The 23,702-nt window shown below is 33.2% G+C and overlaps 1 protein-coding gene across 1 annotated transcript in view; it reads right to left on the bottom strand.

The window, feature by feature from the left end:
- Positions 1–228: 228 nt before the first annotated feature.
- LOC137654190 (GTPase-activating Rap/Ran-GAP domain-like protein 3) overlaps positions 229–23,702 on the bottom strand; it is a 30,321-nt gene continuing 6,847 nt past the window's right edge. The window contains exons 2-10 of the mRNA XM_068387828.1: positions 20,821–20,919; positions 11,940–12,097; positions 11,534–11,647; positions 11,277–11,373; positions 10,090–10,233; positions 8,708–8,788; positions 8,005–8,123; positions 6,550–6,682; positions 229–6,360 (exon numbers count right to left, since the gene is read on the bottom strand). Coding sequence (XP_068243929.1) covers positions 5,879–6,360; positions 6,550–6,682; positions 8,005–8,123; positions 8,708–8,788; positions 10,090–10,233; positions 11,277–11,373; positions 11,534–11,647; positions 11,940–12,097; positions 20,821–20,919 — 1,427 coding nt within the window. The 3' untranslated portion in view covers positions 229–5,878. The remainder of the gene's footprint in view (positions 6,361–6,549; positions 6,683–8,004; positions 8,124–8,707; positions 8,789–10,089; positions 10,234–11,276; positions 11,374–11,533; positions 11,648–11,939; positions 12,098–20,820; positions 20,920–23,702) is intronic.

The following is a 23,702-nucleotide window of genomic DNA, read 5'->3' on the forward strand; positions in this document are numbered from 1 at the left end:
AGAGGTACTGCCTACTATACGGACTCGAGGGATGTGCCAAAAAAGCATTTAAGCTAACAAAGCAGTTTAACAAAATCATATTTCAAAGTACAAATTTACAAGTAATTACTAAGCAATTGGCTATTTGGTCAGAAAAATAAAGAATTTTAATGCGGTGTGTGTATATATATATATATATATATATATATATATATATATATATATATATATACACACACACACACAAACTCCCTATAAGTATAGCAGATAAGGCATAGAGGAAGGGGAAAGTACAAATTTGCCCTGTATATTGAAATAACAGGGAATTGTCAGTACAGTAAAAAGATTTATATACACTGTATACATATAATTAATACTGTTTGGTGATGTAACGTTATCTTCCACAGAAGACAATAAAATACTTTGTCTATAATTACGTGGTATTAATAAGTTTAAGGTTAAATGTAAGAAACTGTCGAGCTTTTAGAAATGCGAGTGTATATTTTGCTTGCAACTGGAGTTATTACAAAGATAGCCATGGCCATTTATTTAGAACATTATTATTGTAACTCCAGAGATACTATATCATGTGAACAAATATAAACGACTAAAAGACAATACTACCAAATTCAAAATATCACATTTCAAGTTTTTAATTTCTTACTTGCAATTTCCATTGAATATTTCTTTCTTGGATATTCTACAAAGCAGTATCCTATTACTGATAGCACGGTCATTCCTGAATTTAATCTGCATTGGTGTTGTATCATGAATTTATCCAAAAGTATGCGTACACTCTACACTGTACTCTTAAGTGATATGCCTACACATAATTTCCTCTGGTTGCGAGATTAACTTCCTCAATAAATCTTTCTACAGTAATGTCAGCTATATAATTGGGTGAGAAGGCAAGACTATTCAGTCTGCATTAGTTATTGTTTACTGCTCATGTACAGGTACTATGAAATATGAACCTTAAATAAATTAATTTTATATTGTTGTTATCAAGGTGTCAAAAGATAAAAATAAAAAGCATTAATTGAAGATAGAAAGCAATATAGTAAAAACTACATTGTTAAAGTATAATGAGATGGTAGCTACAATGACATGCACTGGAAAAAAATTATGAAAATTCTTATATAAACATATACAACAGCCTATGATTTTATGCAATAAGCCTATAGACTCATGCATTATATACTCATTTGAATTTAGTGGTGCAATTTTCATTTGTCCTGTAAAAATACACACACCTAAGATGACTAAAAATAAATGGTTTTATGAGCAAGAACTTTTGCAAATTGTGACTAATGATTTTATAATGAAGGATGACGAAGCTAATGAAGCCCCCCCCCCCAAAAAAAAAAAAAATCATAAAATTAATATCATTCCTGCATCAATGAAACAGAACTGATTATTGGTGTTATCAGCAATAGGTATATTATTGCATCAAAGGTTATAAATAGTATAGTGTTGATTTCAAATCCTGAATGAAGTTTTTATTTTTGCGTATTTTTGATATACCGTGCGTGTAAGAATGAATTATTTTCTTTCATTAAAAAATTTGTTGTCTAGTTGACATACGTCATTATTTAAAAATATAAGTTATATTGAACCACAATATTTTACTTTCAATATTCATTATTCACATGTGCTACTCATTTTTATGGTACTGTATGATCTATTGAGTAAAAACAAACTTCCGCTGTATGCCTTTTTCAGTATTCTCTTTAAATTCCATTATTCCTTGGGTAGTTTATGTTTATTTAAAAACACGATTATTGACTACTGCATCTCCATTCGTTTAATAAACCATAGTGGGGATAAAGGTGCGACATATAACGTTCTTTTGACTATATAAACAGAATGAACTTGTCCGTTTCTTTCTTATACAAAATTTCTAAAAACTGTTATTTGAAAATTTAGTTTTCATAACTTTACGACAAATGAATAATGTAACGAGTCTATATGATTTTTTCAAAGAAGGCTTTGTATAAAAAAAAAAAACTTGTTTACCAGGTCACTGTATGATGTTTTGCAAAATGTACATCTTCCTAAATAGTAAGGTAAAGCACTTCTTGGATAATATTTATAGAATTTTTTTTTTACACAGTGATACATACGTTGTAAGTGCCAGTAATGGAAAAAAGTTTATGGATAATGAACCTCACATAAGATTCTAACTTGGCTATCGCTGCGCTTTGTAAGTGTCAAGTCAGAATTTTTAGTGTTAATAGAGTTTCTAGTGTCGATTGACAGAATTTCTAGCGTCAATAGAAAAATAAGGAAATGCTTCAGTTTTTCTGCAATTAACATTATAAATGCTTCACTTTACTGTAGTTTCTGTTTATACAGTTTGTGCACTACAATTATACAGTACTCTATACATTATCAAACATTAATCCTTAAATTCTGTCGAATCTGATATAATTTCTGCATACATGTAATAGAACCAATCAATTGTGGAATATTTAGCAAAGATAAAGCTCTATATAAATATTCTAAGAGTTTACATTCATATATCATATTACAATATTTATACTATTGTGTATACTGTATATGTTTATACACATTTAATCATATATTTATACATCTATATACGATATTAATATGATCATTACCACTACATTCTCTCACCCAAGTCATGTTAGGTGGACTTCATGAGAAATATATCCTAGATCTAACCAATTCTCAGATACTTTAATCTTTTATATAAAAAAAAAATCACATCTCTGAATGATGGTAACCATTAAATCATGGGACTAGAATTCTTTAAAAAAAAGGGGATAAAATCTAGAGACAAGGATTACCGCCTCTTAGGTATTGAAGGAAAGAGACAGAGAGAGAGAGAGACAAAAACTGTAAATAGAAAGGATGACAAAAATTATATGTTCATAGTATTCCTGGTGTACTGTAGTGTCAATGATAAGAAAGTAAAGGATTATACTGATGGACTTGAACACGAGTGTTAGGACCGCAAAGGAGCAAATGCAGAATTATTTGGAAAAAAAAAATCAATGTCTAAGAACAATATTTTGATATCTTAGTGATCTAAAAGGAAATAAACTTAGCTGTACAGTATACAGTAAATCATAAGAGCAGAAAATCTTGATAAATTCAGGGAATCTTGTAAGTATACTGTGAATCAAGAAGGTAATGAATCATAATTATTCAGACTCTCAAAAAGAACAATGAATTTTGAGAAAAAATAAATAGGGAATCACAGACACTGTGTTTGGCATTTGAAAAGAGTATGACTAGGCTACTTTAACTTTTTGAGCCTTGTTAAGTAACTTAAAACAAACTATTTTTCCATTTAAGCGATCTAGAAATTTATTAAGTAGGATTTCAATGTTAAGTGAATCTTTAGATAGTTTCTTTTATTTTTTCAGTCAATAAAAGTAAGGAGAACTATACTTAGTATTTGTTTTCCTAGAATTCATAAATCAACTTGAAACTCTGAGTAATTTCAGATTAGTGACTTAAAAATCATATAATTCTAAAAAGAAACTATATTTTTGTTCTGTTATTCTCTCATGATAAGCACAAGGTGAACTGGGTAGTACAAGCATGGAGTCATATCATGTGAAGTCAAAGATAATCCTAAATTAAAGTAAACCCAAATTACATACCCTGATGACCGAATGCATATTTTTACATTAAAGGTGAAATTATTTTATTATTTACTATAAAAAAACAGGAGAAAATTATCCAAATAGCTGCCAATTAATAAATACATAAGAGTATTTTCTTCTTGCAGCTCTAAAATAAAAGAAGCACTGATATGCTGTGCACTATCAATACCACAATATTCTTTTAACATATATCTCTCAGCATACGATGTGTAGTATAAGGTTTGTATGCTTCATAAATCCCACTTTACATCTATATATGACTTACTTTTAATTTGTCAAGGATAACCTCAATCTGAGAATTTTATTTTCATAAAACAGGGGCTCGCTTCTCATAAAATCTCTCCTATACAGCCCTCAAGATATTGTCATTTGCTCCACCTTAAAGTAGGCAGAAGAAAGTCACACAAATAAAGGGAAATTACTTTGCACGTGCTTGATTGCAACAAATTAACGAGCTACTGTATGACGCATACAGCACTGTAGTAACTATGGAAATCAAACTTAATAATTTTCCTTTTTACAGTCGAGACATTTACATGCATGTAACAACCTTACCATTTTGGCTGTACATTCTTTGTGTATATTGTTAGATACACTTACACATAGTTTCACTTAATTCATTTTAACAGAATTTACTATTGGTTGTATACAATTGCCACAGTCTGTGTAGAACAGTTATGATATACAAGGAAGCTCATGAAACAGTGTTGAAGATTGAGATATCCACCTAGTTAAACCTAGGCATCTGTGTATCATTAAAGTAGGTGTGAATCAGAGGCAAGGTAAAGTTATGAATAATAATTTAGTAAGATGAGATATGTGAATCATATACGTGATATTTGTCCTTAATTTGCGAACTATGAAACGCATGGGTATAAGTTCTAAACCTGACAGTAAGTAGAAGAATTGTGAATCACAGGCGTAGTTCGGTAGTTTATATGTGAATCATTATGGTATTCAAAGTATGGTTGAATCATCACAGCATTGGGAAGTTTATGCGTATCGTACTACGTGATGTCATTTAAAAATGGTATAGTATGTAGTTTCTTAGCATCATGAATAGTATAGAAAAAAATAATCTAATTGACAGGTATAGACAACTTGAGAGTAAATAACAATGGAATGTATCATCACAAAGTTATTTCATAAGTAATAAAGATAGTATATATATTCTAAAATTATAATACTGTAATGTAGTTGCTATGACAAACAAATTATTTTTACGATGAAAATAATGAATCCAAAGTCAAGTTGTCTTATGAAAAGTTTCTTGCAATATAGATACAGATTTTGACACTGAACGAGTTTACTAAAATTCAAAATATGTACGTTAGTTGAGCATAAAGAACAAAAATAAACTTGCATGATAAAGTCACAGCAAACAAAAAGTGAATAAAAATATACAACATTCACTGTGAAACATTAATAAATAATGGTATCACAATTAAAATGAGTACTGTAATTGTTAACAATAAAATCTAGGGCATCTATTAGATGAAACTAAATCTCTTATCACTGCATGATTCTTTACGATGTTTTCATAAGTTGGATGTGATATGTTAATGTGTTAATCCAGTCTATTAAATTTCTTCAAGATTTATAAATGTAAAAATCAGTGATGAAAGGTGAAAGCACTTATTAGGGAGTTCCATGAGAGAAAAAGGAATTGTAATATAGCAATAGAGAAAATAAAAATGGTATTACATTTCCAACAGTACTTTCTCAAGAGATGTGGGAGTGTTCCAGTGTACTGTAATTTATTGGAGAGGGGGTATTCAGGTGGTGTTCCATGTGGTAGTAACTCTAAGATTCTTTGTGCTCAGGATCATGGCTGTTTATGGAAATACTGTACACTTGTTTGGGTACAATTAAGGTAGGGTATGTTGGGTAGAGGGATTTTTCTTGTGTTGGAAGGATTTAGTGGCTATCATTATATCATCTGTACTGCCTTCACATAGAAAATAATAATCACATCTCAAGTAGTGATTGTTTGCATTCGTAAGAAACCTGTGTCTGCTGCTTACCAAAATAACTATGATTGGGACACTTGTATGGCTGTCACAGTACAGTGGGTCTTTAGGTTCCAGATGGAAGAATCATGAACATTATAAATTTAGACAACGGACCATTGGGTCTCAAAATATCATGGCAGCATCCGTAGAGGGTGGTGGTCCCAAACATTTGTCATTGTTTATTTGTTCCCTCAAAAAAACAAGGAGGTGTAGGTTAATTGTTTAGCAGAATGAGGGAAACTATAGGGGATTTCACTTAACAGGTGGATGGTGGTGATGATGGTGTTGATAGTGATGAAGGAGATGAGGTCGGCCATGGTGAAGAAGACTGTTAGCTGCATCTACAGTTAATGAATTTGTGCGATCTCTAGGCTTCTGGTAGGGTTGGTGAGATGGAGAACCCATCGTAGGTCCAACAGGTGGCGAGCCTGATGGGGAGCTTCCTGAAAAAGGCCCAGGAGGTGCTGGATGGTGGGTGGGTGAAGCCGTGCAAGATCTGCTTGCATATCTTTGGTCGGTTACTTTAAGATGCATTCCTGCTCTGTTACTACTATTCATACTACTATTACTGCTGCCTTCACCAGATCCCATACAATCTTCCTCCATACCTAATACAGGAGGGTGCATGGGTGTAGAAGGTGTTGGGCATCGACGTTCACACGTACTGGCTCCCGTGAGACATCTAAATGGAATGCGGTATACTCGGAAAGGCTTTGTAGCATCTTTATCTAATACTGAAAAGGAAATTTTCATGGTTGAATAAAATGAAGTTTCATTTGTTTCTACTATGAATTCGTAGTTTTACTCATTATAGAAAAATATTACTCAAAGGAATGCAGAACAAAAATTAACTAGGATGCAACACGAAATTCCATTTTGCAGGATTCTTAAACATATTACAGTGCCGTACATCGTAAGCATACCTGTCAATTCTTTGTTGTTATGCGGTGAAGGAGGCGGCGATAGACTTGGGTCTCTCTCCAACCTGTCTACTCTTACTCTTTCTCTTCTCAAGGTGAAGAACTCTGGTGCAGTTGTGGCAAAGAATATGTCACTCTGCAAAATGGTGTAAAATTCAGTTTCAACCATGATTTTCTTTAACAAGAGCTCTCAAGTATATGAGGGTCATGGAAGAAAAACTATATATACTGTATATTCAAAATGATTGGTGATTAGAGCCTTTCAACATTTACCAGATCAATCAGCAAGTGTAAGTCTAAGAAATCAGTACATAAAAGTATTAGAAACCAAAAACAAAGTAAAACAAACTAGAAGTGCTACTGTGTATATCATTTAAAAGTGTCATATAGCTTTCCCTTGTAGTTACCTTACAAAACCAGTGTTGTCAACTAGCGAAAAAAAAGTATTTGAAAAAAGGATTTAATACATAAAGTATGTCACGTAAGAACCTTCAACTTACAACTTTGAAAAATAAGAATGTGTGCAGTGAATTAAAAATAATTTAAGTAAGTGTAAAGTAAAAAGGAAATACAATTATTTTTCTAAAGTACAGTACAGTATTGCATTATGTACAAATAGCTAGCTTACAAGCAGTAACAAGATCAGATGACAGAATACAATGGAGGGTGGTGGGGGTTTGTGAGCTGAATGCCTTGGCTAATCATGTAGGATTCGAGAACATTTCAATTTAAAAATGAACGCTTTAAATGTGTTATGTTCTTATCCCAGGAACTTACTTTACCAACTGACAACTAAAATCAAATTATTCTTTATTCCAACTATATAGATACAGTACATACAAATCTTTATTTTGCACATATTCTTGGTATGTGTCTATTATTTCACAAGTTATTACTTTTTTAATTACTTGACCAAGAAATTAACAGACTGATATATCATAAAGGCCTTAAAAGAGGAATCACTGGAAAAGAAACTATTTACACTACAATAAATATTCTCTTTCTTAGGGTAAGTAATTGGACACAGGTCCAAGAACTTCAATTGTTTTTTTTTATTACAGTAAATTGCTGTCATTCAGTAACATCTTACTTCAATACAAATTAGTTTCAAATTTTACTACCATCAATAATCAATGATGATAATAATTACCTAGTATCCTGGATTTGCTTGTACCTATACATCTTCATATCTACGATTACCAAACAAGAAGTGTTAAATAATCTTTAGAATAACCTGAAACTCTGCCGTGAGGTTAAACTGCTGTATGTCCTATCAATACTTTAATGACGATAATGAATGAAATCACAAGAACTAAAGTACTAAACTCCACTTCTTCCACTGAACTTCCAATATAGTTTATTTAATCCAACCTTAAAAATTCTAGTAATTTCAAAACTTTAGCTCTCATCAAAGTTAATGATTTCCGCCATATTAAGGTCACCCACTTTTTTTCTTACCTTGGAAGTAATGAAGGCAAGGCGCGGCATAACCATTGTCTGTACCAAGTTGCCATTAATAATTAGTCTGATCTCTATGCTATCCTGAGTAAATGCAAGGATGTAGGGGAAGGCACACACTGAAAAAGTAAATTCAAGAAATATTACATTTGAGAATTGAATAAAATATGTAACTATCAACTTAATCATTACTTAGGCTGTTTCAATAAAGGTTTAACTCTAATTAGTGAATAATTATTGCTAACATAGGATTCATTCTATAGTAAAAACATAAATGTAGTTTTGACAAAGGCAAAACCCATTTTGGAGGAGGTGCTGTGTGGTCTGCATGGACTTTCCTGTAAAATGGCTATCGATGACATATCACCCAGAATCATCACTACTGCTGGACACAAAGTTACCTGCATCTCAACTTGCACTCAGCCTTCGTCTTTACTAATCTGCTTTATTTTGCTGATTAATTTCTAACGAATTATAAATGATAATTATACTATCTTAAGATAATAATTATGAGGAATACTTTGAATGTCAAACAAGAGTAATTTATACTATGGAGTCTTTGTTAAGTATAGAAGACTTTATACTGTCTTTATTATAGATCAGAAGGCCAAACCCACCAATCATGATAAAACCCAATCCTATCTCCTATGATTACTTTTTGTTTCCTCAACACCTGGTCTTTGGAGAAAAATGATAAACTTACCAATGGCTTCTGGCACAGAATTCCACTGAAAATCAAATTCATTCGAACATTCTTCTGTTAGTTTCTGGAAGTGACAGGTATCTGAAAAAAAAATGGGAATATTTGTTAGAAAACAATCCATTTTGTATATATAAAAAGAACAATGAACTTGGAATTCTCCATGCAAATCTTTATCTTGATAATGCATGTATTAATACTCAGAAATATGGATGTAAACAATGATTGTATTTACAGAATTGTTGATTTATTTAAAGAATTTGAGCCTTATGGTCTGGCAACAGAAAGGATGTTCAGCAATGATGTGTGGGATAGGAAAATCCCCACAGTTTACTAACATGAAAGATGGAAGAGGGAACCAATGTTAAGTAAAAGCCTAAAAAGTGGTTATAAAGCCGACAGTGCAATGACAGAAATAGAACACTAATAAAGGAGGATTTTTACCTATTTTCTTGGCCTTTTGAAGAAAAGGTATAAAGCAGCCTGCACAACTTCAATAAAGATCATATATAGGAGGAATAACATTTTACTAAAGGCAAGCATTTGATTACTATCTTTGTACTATGAAAACTAAGTTGCCACGATATCTAAATATTCAAAGAATAGTGTACCAGTATTGCCAAATACGAGGATGATATCCATGTATCGTAATATGTTTATGCAATTGCAACATTGTTGAAATCATTATGCTTCTCTACATTTTTCAGTTTAGGATTTTGTGATAGTTAAATACAGATTACTTGCATTGCAAAAAAAATTAACTATATGAGTACACCACTTTTCATACAGTAGAGTGAGTTTTAATTTTTTCTTGTCCAATATGGCAATAGAAACAAGAGCAATATTAGGGGTAAAAATGAAAGGTAATAAGCAACAAAATTAGCCCATTTTGGTAATGAGATCTGTTAAAGAGACTAGATTCTTAATATGATTTTCCCTGATCAATTCATATGTGAATCACAATCTTCCCAGTCTATTTAAAGTTCATTAACTATAGGACACTTCTCACTATTCATCTAAACCTTCCACTCAAAATAATATTCATATAGAAGTCAAACTTACAAGGTGAAAGAAAGGAATTGGGAACTTTGAAAAAAAGGTCTAAAATGTAAGGGGCCAAAGGGAAGCTGTAGTGGTTGTACCGTGCGCATTAACCTGCCCTACAGAAAGGTCGCAGTAGTTTTGTGGGACTTTAACCCAGAGTAGAAAAAAACTGTTGTCCGCAATAGTACTATTGACCACAAGTATTCTTACACACCTTAAGTTTTTCTCAACCATCTTTGTTCTGGTAACACTAATCATCCATGTCAAGACATAAGATATCCTCCACAAAGACCCTTTAATTATGCATTGATGGAACTAACATTTCCTAAGAGAACACTTACTGTTGTAACAAAGTAGAAGTTCAGCTTCATCATCTTCATATATATCAAGAGCAGCAACAAGGTTAACCTTGGAGGCCTCTATATGATGGAGTCGAGTGACCTCCCCTGTCCTTTCACTCACCAAGTCCCACTGGTGTTTGTAACCTGAGGAGAGACATCAACACTTTAATAAACAGATATCTAACTGAGCTTTCTCTTAAAAAAGATATTTATACAATTAAGCAAATGCTGTACAATAGTAGATTTGAGAACAAAGCCCTCAGATGGATATTGGGAGTTAAATGACAGGACAGGAGTAGAAATGAAACTATAAGAGAGATTACTCGAGTGCCATATGTTGATGAGATCATGATGAGGGATGGATGGAGATGGTTTGGGCATGCTCTTTGCACTCCCCAAGAGATTAGTTTACCAAACGTTCAGTTGGGCTCCACAAGGCACTAGAAGAGTTGGAAGACCCAGGCCTACATGGCTGAGGACTATGAAGCGCGACGTAAAAGGTGATGAATGGAGAAGTATTCAATTAAAAGCTCAAAATAGAGACGACTGGCAAAATCTAACCGAGGCCCTTTGTGTCAATAGGCGTAGGGGGAGATGATGATGTACAATTCAATCTATTTCAAAAGGCCACCAGCAAAATTTTATCTTCCTATTTACAAATTATTATTTGAAACTTTTTATCCAAAGCATATGAACAAAGATAGAAATATAATGTCTAAAATACTTGAAAAATCTTCGATAACCTTATGCTGGTAATTAAAAAAATTATTTACCAAGTACAATATTAGCAACAATAATATTAAATTTAATATAGAATACCAATAATTTTTTCTGTAGTGGTGATAATGAAGTATTGTACTGTATTTACTATAAAAATAGAAAAGTTTCACACTGTTTACAGTTCATAATTCGATACAAACCTGACCAAAATATGAAGTAATAGGCTAAGGTTCAATGAGGATTCCATTTTTTAAATCATGTAAATTGAATTTTTATCGTTATTCAAAATTCAAATTAACACTTCTCACAATTCTCCCTTATTTATGTCACAAGTGTAGCCCTGGAACTAATAATCTAGAGGTAGTCAGCCATATGTTGTACCCTAACGTGCATCGGTTAGCATTCAGATAAAATACACAAATGATACTAATTGAAAAAAAAATCTAAGAGAAAAACATGTGACATACCTATGCATATCTTGTTATCACTTAACCCTCCAGCAGACGAAACTATCGGAGAATCGACTAAGGTGATCAATACAGGCGCCTCGGACACAGAGATTTCCTGTTTGGAAGGACCAAATGATAATAATTCAAATTTTGAAAAGGTGAGCATGAAGTATAAAATCCACCACCCAAAAATTAATAAATAATGTTTTCTTAAAATCTATTTTTTTCAATGGTACAAAATTTGAGAGGTGGTGTAAGGAAGAGGAAGGGCTTACACGTATAAATTGGAAGCCATCAACAGTATCGGTGTCTGACGCCGGACACCAAGCAGTCCAAGCTGCTGAATGTCGCCACTGGAGAATCAGCAATTTCTTCCCAACGGCGACAACCTGAAGAGGGAAAAAATCAACAGAACCCTTACTACTGTCATTTTACTGTTATGTAACCATACTGAAAAATCCTTAGACATATTTGCATGTTCTTTCTTCAGGTGGAGAAGCTGTAATGGATGTTTTCTGTCTACTTTCACTTACTCTTTTAAGCAAAAAACTTCTTGAAAATATATTTGAGAGGTACATCTCTCTCTCTCTCTCTAAAAATAGAGGTTGCAGTAAAAAATTTCAAAACATTTGCTTGAACAGATCTAATATATCAATTTAAATTGTCTCATATTCAACCTACCATTCTAAGGTGTGATCCGCCGGGTCTGGAAATGGCGTAGAGATGGCATCCTTTTGTCCTCTCGAGACGGTGATCCTTCAAATCTGCTTTTGCCCTGATTCGATCGTCGTCGCACTCAAAGTCTGATAATCGGAACACGTGTATCTTGCTGTCACGACCTGAGAAGAGATTGAATAACGGTATTGCAATTCATAAAAGCACTTCATGAAACATGATGAATATAATGTAATCAAAAGGTTTATATTACTAACATACATTTCTGAAAAATCAATTACTGTACAGTAATGTATAAATTAAAAGAGCCTCTAAAATAGAATAACCATACCTTTTTCTGGAAGGAAACTAGCCTTTATAAGTACAGTACATCCAATTGGCCTGTTCCATATAAAGGTCGGTTCGTTATGATTATCTATATTTTAGCCATTGCATATCGAAGTCATATTTATCATCTGATTAAGATATTCTAGTATCAACAGATTTACAACATATTTCTTTAAGGTACAAATATAGGATAAATATTTCTTTGGTTTAAATAAAAGTTATACATGCCTTTGAAAATGTCTATTATAATTTCATACAAAAAATTTACACCTAAAATATATATACTTTGTTGTATGGAGCTCTATATATTTAAAATCTCACAGCCTTTTTAAAACAATCCAATGTTTGAGATGGTAAAGGAATCAATATAAACGTCATTGAAAGAAAGGTGCAGTTCTATCAAGAGAAAAAATCTTTGTGACTGTGAATATGGAAGGATTTAGAGAAATATGACAGACTTCTAAATCTTAATGAAATATTAGTGAAGAGTAAAATCTTGCCTCATAAAGGGGAGATAAAAAGTCACCATCGTCACTCGTAAACAACAACAAATCCTTGACCAAACTATACAGTTGCTTTCCACTCTCATTACAGACCATTGATGCAATCACAAGATGGCTCAAGTATATTGCAAGGTTTAGTTGAGAACAATATTTTGCCAGGAAGTAACTTTAACCTCTTTCTTCAACGTTCCGCATTGAAAAAAATCTGTTTAAATTAAAATGAATGAAAAATGCATGGTCAGAAACAGGATTAACAGCCATGTAAATTTACAACTTGCTGTTGAATCCATTCTCTAAAATCGAATTGGAAGAGGCATTTGACATGGCGAGGTTTGAAAAACTATAAACTATAGAGATGGCTCTTCCTCTTATTCTATTGGGCATAAAACCCTTTTTTATCTGTCGTAAAGTTTGTTGTCGTTTGTTTACAAAGCGTGACACCCTTTTCTCTTTAAATGTAGTCAAGATTCTGAAAGGGTTTGTGAACCAGGAGAGAGAGAGAGAGAGAGAGAGAGAGAGAGAGAGAGAGAGAGAGAGAGAGAGAGAGAGAGAGAGAGAGAGAGAAACCTAATTTAAAAAAAAAGTAATTGTACTTGTTACAGAGAAAAGTACCAAACGTAAGGTTTGCCTCCGGGAGGAATAAGAGTTTATTTCCCCTTTTTTTAATCTATTTCAAAGTATTAATATTAAATAATATTTTATTTCTTCTTTAGATTTATGATAGTATTATTTAGCAGCGACCAGATAATTCTCTCTCATATCTAAAAAGGAGGAGGAGAAGAAAGCCACCCACGACTGAAATCCACTGATCAACGGTGCAGTTTATATGCAAATGGTCTGGACTGGTGTAATGCCATGCAACTTCTGGCTGTTGGGATTTGGGTGTGATAACTTATGGCGGGCAGAGAGAGAGAGAGAGAGAGAGAGAGAGAGAGAGAGAGAGAGAGAGAGAGAGAGAGAGAGAGAGAGAATTGAGTGTGATGGAAGATCACCCCCAAAAATCATAAACTACAAATACATCATATAGTATACTATAATATACATACATACATACATACATACATACATACATACATGTATATATATATATGTATATATATATATATATATATATATATATATATATATATATATATATATAATGTAAACATATAGGTCAAATATAAACCGTACGTGTATATCTTTATGTGTGTGTATGTTTTTGCTCAATATCATTCAACATGAAGAATCAATTAAGGTTAAAAATCCCCCAAAAGGGGATAAAATTCGTGGTTTATTATTCAAAACAAATACATCTTATAGTATACTATAATATACATACATACATACATACATATGTATATATATATATATATATATATATATATATATATATGCATAAATGATATAAATGCTCTTATTAAAGTACCAAATAATAGTGCCTAGTTCTGTTAATATCTGGTAAACAAGTAAACAAGTGAAGGGCTCACGGGATAACTCCAATATATATATATATATATATATATATATATATATATATATAAATATATATATATATATATATATATATATATATATATATATATATATATATATATATATAATGTAAACATATAGGTCAAATATAAACCGTACGTGTATATCTTTATGTGTGTGTATGTTTTTGCTCAATATCATTCAACATGAAGAATCAATTAAGGTTAAAAATCCCCCAAAAGGGGATAAAACTCGTGGTTTATTATTCAAAACAAATTTTCCTTTTAGTTATACAAATGCTGTACACAAAACTCATGGGGCGACTTTGGAATTCTGCCCCAATTACTCTAATGAGAGAGAGAGAAGAGAGATGGAGTCCAGGTAGGGCGAGGGAGAGGTGAGGAGAGAGAGCTATTGAAAGGAGGTTATTGGTGGAGAACCTTACAAAAAAAAGATCATCTGGTCGATTGCTAGTCGTGAAAGGGAAGTCCTACGGGATATTTTCTGGGAATACATATGAGAACGATGTTCGTGAATTATGACACTTCCCCCGGAGGCCATGTTTAAATTTACATGTTGCCATTTTCCAAAATGCAGTCGACATGCAAAATAGGGTTACTCAATACGGAATTTGAAAGCGAAATAACGGATTCATAACGGCAAACTGGTGGTACAGTTTAAGTACAAAAAGATAGGAAAATATATGATTTTCTTATGCAAGCGCCAACTGTACTATTTAGATGTATGAGTGTCTAAGAGAGAGAGAGAGAGAGAGAGAGAGGGAATTTTTTACAATAGGAAGGAATGATCTTGGCTCTGTTTGAAGCCGTTCATAAAGTTAACAACAAACATACATACATACATACGCACACACACATGTGTGACTGTGCAAATATATTTTACTCTTATATTTCTATATTATATATGCTATATAAATTTGAATATATTTTACAAATATATTTCTATATTATTATATACACACATCTACAAGCATATGTATACACACATGTAAATATATATATATATATATATATATATATATATATATATATATATATATATATATATATATATATATATATATATATATATATATATATATATATGCATAAATGATATAAATGCTCTAATTAAAGTACCAAATAATAGTGCCTAGTTCTGTTAATATCTGGTAAACAAGTAAACAAGAGAAGGGCTCACGGGATAACTCCAATAACGAAACCAACCATATACCGTATGCAAACGAATCTCTTAATTTGCGTGTAAACTAGACACTCTATTTATAGCCCTCTTAATGAAAGGGGAAGTTACTGTGTTTAGACACCCACCATCAAAGGATTTTACGAAACTTGATTAATGCTTCAGGAGGGGAGATGACAGTTTAATATGAATGAGCTTTTAACAGAGCCTGGCACACACTGTATGGGATTATTATTATTATCATTATCATTATTATTATTATTATTGGTAGGTAGTAGGTTGGTCAGGGCACCAGCCACCCGTTGAGATACTACCACTATAGAGTTATGGCGTCTTTTGACTGCCCAGAGAGTACTATATTGGATCCTTCTCTATGGTTACGGTTCATTTTCCATTTGCCTAGACACACACCGAATAGTCTGGCCTATTCTTTACATATTCTCCTCTGTCCTCATACACCTGACAACACTGAGATCACCTAACAATTCTTCTTCTCTTAAGGGGTTAACTACTGCACTGTAATTGTTCAGTGGCTGCTTTCCTCTTGGTAAGGGTAGACAAGACTCTCTAGCTATGGTAAGCAGCTCTTCCAGGAGAAGGACACTCCAAAATCAAACCATTGTTCTCTAGTCTTGTGTAGTGCCATAGCCTTTGTACCATGGTCTTCCACTGTCTTGGGTTAAAATTTTCTTACTTGAGAGTACACTTGGGCACGCTATTCTATCTTATTTCTCTTCCTCTTGTTCTATTAAAGTTTATATAGTTTAAATAGTAGATATTGATTTTAATGTTGTTACTCTTCTTAAAATATTTTATATTTCCTTATTTCCTTTCCTCACTGTGTTATTTTCCCCGTTGGAGCTCCTGGGCTTATAGTATCCTGCTTTTCCAACTAAGGTTGTAGCTTAGCAAGTAATAATAAAAATAATAATAACAATATTACTTTGACCCAAACATATTTTGCTGATCTAGGAGATGGAGGTTAAAGTTACAAAACTAAACATTTGTTGGCATTGCAGTGCCATCTATAGATGAAAAATACATATATTCATCATAAACATGATTGATAATTAAAAAAAACACAGTAATATCCCACTTTCTTGAATTCTCCCTAACATACAAGAGGTAAAATCCTAGCAAATACAAAGAACTGATTTCCCTACAAAATAAAATTCTATAATAAAATATTTCAACAATAAGTTAATTTTACTCTAAATCCTTCGATTCGAAAAAAATATCAAAGTCAACTACCTCGTAAAACAAAACTGACTAGAATGGTCTTATGTCAAAGATGAATTGTCTCAAAAATCAATTAATTTATCCAAGGAATGAGAACATTGCAATTTAAATCTCAGATCTGCTACAAAAAATTAGATGGTATTGGGCAGTGTTAGGATGTTATTATCTATTTTTCAAAGGATTATTTAAAGCAACATCAGATCATCAAAGTACACAAACGCAAATTGGACATGCATACATACATATTAGTCTCTCTCTCTCTCTCTCTCTCTCTCTCTCTCTCTCTCTCTCTCTCTCTCTCTCTCTCTCTCTCGAATTGAAAAGGTACACCGCTCAAGGTAGTAATTTCTTTACATACAAAATAGCAAATACATGAAAGAGACTTCCAGCGGATGTAGTAAACAGTGACACGGTAAACGAGTTCAAGAATAAGTTAGACAAGATCATAAAAATTCTCTAAACGTTTGAAGTGAACCGCTCTGAGCAAGAGAAAGAGCAAATGGAGTCTCCGCTGATGGACTAAAAAGTCTTTGAGACATCCCAAAATCCTTTCAACTCGCTGTAACTCTCTCTTCCTACAGCATGTCCACTGATACCAAACAATGTTGTGACATGCAGTCACTTATTTTTATCGTTTTCTTCTACCAAATAATTCGCAGACGGTAAACGCCTAGGGGAAAAAAAAAAAAATAAATAAATTTAGTCACGGAAAATAATGGCTCATAATGAATATACGGTATTTGTTGGAAGAAGTTTTGTAGAAGAGAGAGAGAGAGAGAGAGAGAGAGAGAGAGAGAGAGAGAGAGAGAGAGAGATGGGGGTTGTGAAGTGCAGTGTGGTGAAAAGGCCCTATTTAATTGCAGTCAGTTTGTGCTCGGATGAATTAAGTCCGCCAGTGGTAGAGGTCCTAGTCCAATTAGCACAGGTAGAGAGAGAGAGAGAGAGAGAAATTCTTACTGATATCTATAATTGCTAGCTGTAGAACTGATGGCCCTAATTGAGAGAAATTTAAAATTATATACAGAGAAAATCATGATGGAGATTATCGGCACACTTATGACATCACTGTATTTATTTAAAAAATAAGGACGGAATGGGGAGGGAGAGAGATGAAGGAAAAGGAATAGAAGAGGAAAGGAAGGAAGAGGGAAGGGAAAAGAGGGAAGGGAAAGGAAAGGAAGGGAAGGGAAGGGAAGAGGAAAGGGATGAGAAGAAGAAAGGGAAAGGGATGAGAAGAAGAAAGGGAAAAGGAAGAGCGGAGGGAAGGAAAGGGAAGAGGAGAAGGAATAGAAGAGGAAAGGGAAGAGAAGAGTGAGAAGGAAGTGAAGAGAAGGGGGAAGGGAAGGGAGGAGAAGAGAAAAGGGAAGGGTAGGGAAAAGAAGAGGAAAGGAAAGGAAAGGGAAGGGAAGAGAAGAGGAAAGGGAAGAGAAGAGGGGAAAGGAAGGGAAGAGGGGAAAAGGAAGGGTAAAAGGAAGGGAAGAAGAGAGGAATGGAAGGATAAAAGGAAGGGAAGAAGAGAGGAAAGGAAGGATAAAAGGAAGGGAAGAAGAGAGGAAAGGAAGGATAAAAGAAGGAAGAAGAGAGGAAGGAAGAGAAGAAGAGAGGAAAGGAAGATAAAGGGAAGGGAGGAAAAGAGGAAAGAAGGATAAAAGGAAGGGAGGAAGAGAGGAAAAGAAGGGTAAAAGGAAGGGAAGAAGAGAGGGAAAGAAGGATAAAAGGAAGTAGAAGCAGAGAGGAAAGGTTAAAAGGAAGTGGAAGAAGAGAGGAAAGGAAGGGTTAAAAGGGAGGGGAAGAAGAGAGGAAAGGAAGGGTTTAAAAGGAAGGGGGAAGAAGAGAGGAAAAGAAGGGTAAAAGGAAGGGAATAACAAGCTAAAAAAAGGTCCAATAACAATCCCATCCCTCTAGTGACGACCTTTAAAATCCACTATCAAGTTCAGTCTGTTGTTTAGGCAAATAACAGGCCAGGTTATACTGTATGTGCTTCCCTGCGCCAACACGGAGTAAAGCTGATGTGTTTCCCCTACCTGGCATTACCCCCTTCCTCTCTCTCTCTCTCTCTCTCTCTCTCTCTCTCTCTCTCATCTCTCTCTTTTCGCCTCTAGTGACGTAGGTACTGCCATAACTTCCGACACTTCAGTGTGTTTTTCTGTCTTGCATCTTATTTCTATTGGTTGAGAATTTCAAACGTCAACAAAAAATAGTAGTGGTAGTACAGTAGTAGTAGTTAAGAAATTAGACGTTAATCATTCTAACAAGTTAAATCAAAATTTGTTCTCATGACATTTGAAACTCCTCTCTCTCTCTCTCTCTCTCTCTCTCTCTCTCTCTCTCTCTCTCTCTCTCTCTCTCTCTCTCTCTCTCTCTCTCTCTCTCTCTTCCAACTAACATACACTGCAAATACAAATGAATGAAAATAAAACCTCTTTGAATTTCTATCAATATACCTCTATGGAAACAAACACGCCTAAATAATCTCACAATTACAACAATTTAAAAAGAGAAACGTTCACAATACAGCGATGGCAAATGAAGAACACATCAAAAGAATACTTAACGCAAACCCACCTCGCGAAGATGAATAATAAATAAAAGAGAATTTTGTAAAACAACCCATTTGAAAGCCGTCATTCATTGCGGAGAATCATTCATGATGAATAGCACAAAAGCAGCTAAGCCCGTACAAGAGAATAAGCTTTCATGTTGAGCACTACGTTAAAGGGAATTTCTTGCCACCTAAAGGAGCCGATTTTAAGTCTTCATCAATACGACCTGCATAGTTTAAATACGGTTAAATCCTCGGTAACCATGGAGACGGGAAAACGCATCAGACTGAACTAAAATTCAAGGTTTCTAAGTAGCCGAGTCTACGCTATTTAGAACAACAGTTTCACTATAGTCAATTCTTTTTAGTGAGGCAAATTTGTACCGACTCGCAGCGGGGCTCTTTTCGCTTGGAAAAGTTTCCTGATTGCTGATTGGTTGGACAAGAGAATTCTAACCAATCAGATACCAGGAAACTTTTCCGAGCTGAAGGGGCACCGCTGCGAGTCAGTGCAAATCTGCCTCAATAAAAAGAATTGACTATAGTCATCATCTCTTCCTACGCCTGTTGACGCAAAGGGCCTCGGTTAGATTTCGACAGTCGTCTCTATCTTGAGCGTTTAAATCAATACTTCTCCATTCATCATCTCCCACTTCACGCTTCAAAGTTCTCTGCCATGTAGGCCTGGGTCTTCCAACTCTTCTGATGCCTTGTGGAGCCCAGTTGAAAGTTTGGTGAACTGTTGTTATTTATATTTTATTTTTCCTTATTTCCCTTCCTCACTGGGCTATTTTCCCTGTTGAGTACCATGGGTTTATAGCATCCTGCTTTTCTAACTAGGGTTGTAGCTTAGCAAGTAATAATAATAATAATAATAATAATAATAATCTCTCTTGGAGAGTGCGAAGAGCATGCCCAAACCATCTCCATCTACCCCTCAGCATACAGTATAACCGGGCACTCGAGTAATCTCATATTTCAATTTCTAATCCTGTCCTGCCTTTTAAGTTTCGCCAGTATAATATATAATATATAACTATATAATTGGATATGTTATTTCTTGTGGCAAGTCTGATTAAACAATGGTCTGAATTAGGCCATAGAATCATAAACAATTTATTGTCTTTATTACTATTTTTGTGGGGTGGTCTAAGCATTTTTGAAAAACATTAATTTCTAAAAGAATCTTGACTAATCTATTTCAATTATACGTTTATTCATGTTTATCTTCTCTCTCTCTCTCTCTCTCTCTCTCTCTCTCTCTCTCTCTCTCTCTCTCTCTCTCTCTCTCTCTCTCTCTCTCTCTCTCTCTCTCTCTCTCTATATATATATATATATGTATATATAGTTAAGTATAGTAACACATTTATACATACAGTGCATACAAATATATACATAAACAAACACACACACACACACACACACACACACACATATATATATATATATACATAGAGTAAAGTATAGTAACACATTTATACATACAGTGCATACAAACATATACATATACATACACACACATTATATATATATATATATATATATATATATATATATATATATATATATATATATATATATATATATATGTGTGTGTGTGTGTGTGTGATTTATTTCTTACCTTTATCGACGCGTATGAGCAAGATGCCATGGGCCTCCACCACACTCAGCTGTTTCACTTGTACAGATTTGTCGAAAATTGGACGATGAGCGACTCCCTCTGTGGAATAAATTAATAAAATCAATCAAAAAATAACTAATGCGGAATCATACATCCCTCGTATAAAAGGGAAAAATATCAAATAATACTTTACTAAAAAAAAAAAAATAATATAAATTTTTTTTATATAATCGCATCAGATCAAATCAATTCTGAAGAGCTCATTCAAGATTAAATTTAACATATATGCAAAATCATTAGTTGGATACGTTAGATATTAACTGATAAGAATAAAAATAATAAAGGGAATGATAAAAGTGGAGGAAATTAAAATAGAAAGGACCGTGTCGTATCTCAGCCTATATCATTATGATTTTCAGTGGATGAAGACTTCCTGAATACATCTACTGTATGTAGCAAACGCCGATTTGAAAATGGTTTAAGGACACATCTATTTATAACTATTCTGGTCTTATATAATAGATATATATATATATATATATATATATATATATATATATATATATATATATATGTGTGTATATATATACACAGTATATTTATATTTTTTATATATATATATATATATATATATATATATATATATAAGATCATCATAATTTTTGTCGAGAAAATATGATACATACACACATATATATATACATACATACATATATATATACATATATATATATATATATATAATATATATATATACATATATATATATATATATATACATACATATATATATATATATATATATATATATATATATATATATATATATATATATATGAGGTAATTCCTATATCTATCTTTTCGTATCAACATGTCGCTAAAACCTTCTTAGATAACACAACACAATAAAATCAATGAACAAATATCGAACAAGCGAATGAACAGGAAAAGAAACAACCAGTAGCAAATTCATTTGTAGACAAAACTTTACTTTGTTCTCTAATTTTACATAATCCTGCTTTGTTCACGAATCAAGGCAAGATAAATTATTAGTTGTAAAGGTATGTTAGTTATTTAGCCCAGTCTGCTAGTTTCTATTGTCTCTTCGTTTTAAAGTTCCTTCATATTTTGATTGTTTATCACTTCCCTTGCATTTTATTTCCTTGTTTTCCTTTCCTCACTGGGCTATTTTTGGTTGTTGGAGCCCCTGGGCTTATAGCATCTTGCTTTTCCAGCTAGGGTTATAGCTTAGTTTGTGATGATAAGAAGAATAATAATAATAATATACACAATCTCAAAAATAATAATACATGCAATCTCTCTCTCTCTCTCTCTCTCTCTCTCTCTCTCTCTCTCTCCTCTCTCTCTCTCTCTCTCTCTCCTCTGCCGATAACTGACCTGCATAAATGGGAGCATCCCAACGTTAATGAACAATATACAGTAAACACGATTTCCTAAGATGGGTTTCTCTTCCGTAGGGGGGGGGGTTAGGTTTTCCATACAGCCCAAAATGAAAACTGAAAATATGGCATACATTTACAGAAGAACAGTTCTTCTATCGAGATACTGTATGGCGTGATCAATATTCCATTGAGAGGTCCAGATCCTTGGGAGGCTTCGCTTAGCGGGCAAAAACACGGAACGTGAAGGAAAATCCTTGATTCACCGAGGCCTGCACATTTGGATTGATAGATTTTGGAAAATGGTGGCCCAGTGTAGGGTCTGGGAAGCCATTCATTAGCGCAAAGTATTATTATTATTATTATTATTATTATTATTATTATTATTTCTCCTCCTCTCGTGTTAAGCTCTTATAGTTTATATAGTAAATATTTTGTCGGTACTGTTCTTAAAATCTTTTATTTTTCCTTGTTTCCTTTCCTCACAGGGCTATTTTCCCTGTTGGGGCCCCTGGGCTTATAGCATATCCTGCTTTTCCAACTAGTGTTGTAGCTTAGTAAATAATAACAACAGTATTACTAGTTAAGCTGCAACCCTAGTTGGAAAAAGCAGGATGCTATAAACGCAAGGACTGCAACAGGAAAAATAGCCCAGTGAGGAAAGGAAATAGGGAAATATATAAACTACAAGAGCAGTAGTTAACAATTAAAATAAAATATTAAGAACAGTAACAACATTAGAATAAATGATTTTTATATCAACCTAAAAACTTAAAAAAAACAAAAGGAAGAGAATTAAGATAGAACAGTGTGCCCGAGTGTATGCACTTTAATTATTATTATTATTATTATTATTATTATTATTATTAATTATTATCCAAGCTAAAACCCTAGTTGGAAAAGCAGCACACTATATACCCAAAAGCTCCAACAGGGAAAAATAGCCCAATGAGGAAAGGAAACAAGGAAATAAACTACAAGAGAAGTAATGAACAATTAAAATAAAACACTTCAAGAACAGTAAATGTTCAATTTCCGTACTGTAGTTGTTCAGTGAACATATATCTTACTGGATATAGATTTCATTTGATTTCGAAGAATAAGATAAATGAAAATATAATTCAAAATATGAATTTGAAATAGCGATTAATTCTATGAAATTGTTTAACTGTATATAAAAGCCTTTAACAAACTCAGAAAACAATAATTTATCATTATTACAACACAATGAAACCAACAACTGAATGTATAAATATAAAAAAGCTAATACTAAAAATAAAGAAAATCGTCATAGGCTTATCTGGAGGTAGGCCTATTCCTGGGGCTTAATCTTCGGGGTTACAATAGAGCAGTGTTTCTGAAAGTCGCCTATCTTTCATTCTGCGAGAGAGAGAGAGAGAGAGAGAGAGAGAGAGAGAGAGAGAGATTTTTTCGAGGAATCCTGAAATACATAATCAATTAACCAAATTCACATGTGAGAGA

The sequence above is a fragment of the Palaemon carinicauda genome, chromosome 15, assembly GCF_036898095.1.
Source record: "Palaemon carinicauda isolate YSFRI2023 chromosome 15, ASM3689809v2, whole genome shotgun sequence".
NCBI classification, from domain to species: domain Eukaryota; kingdom Metazoa; phylum Arthropoda; class Malacostraca; order Decapoda; family Palaemonidae; genus Palaemon; species Palaemon carinicauda.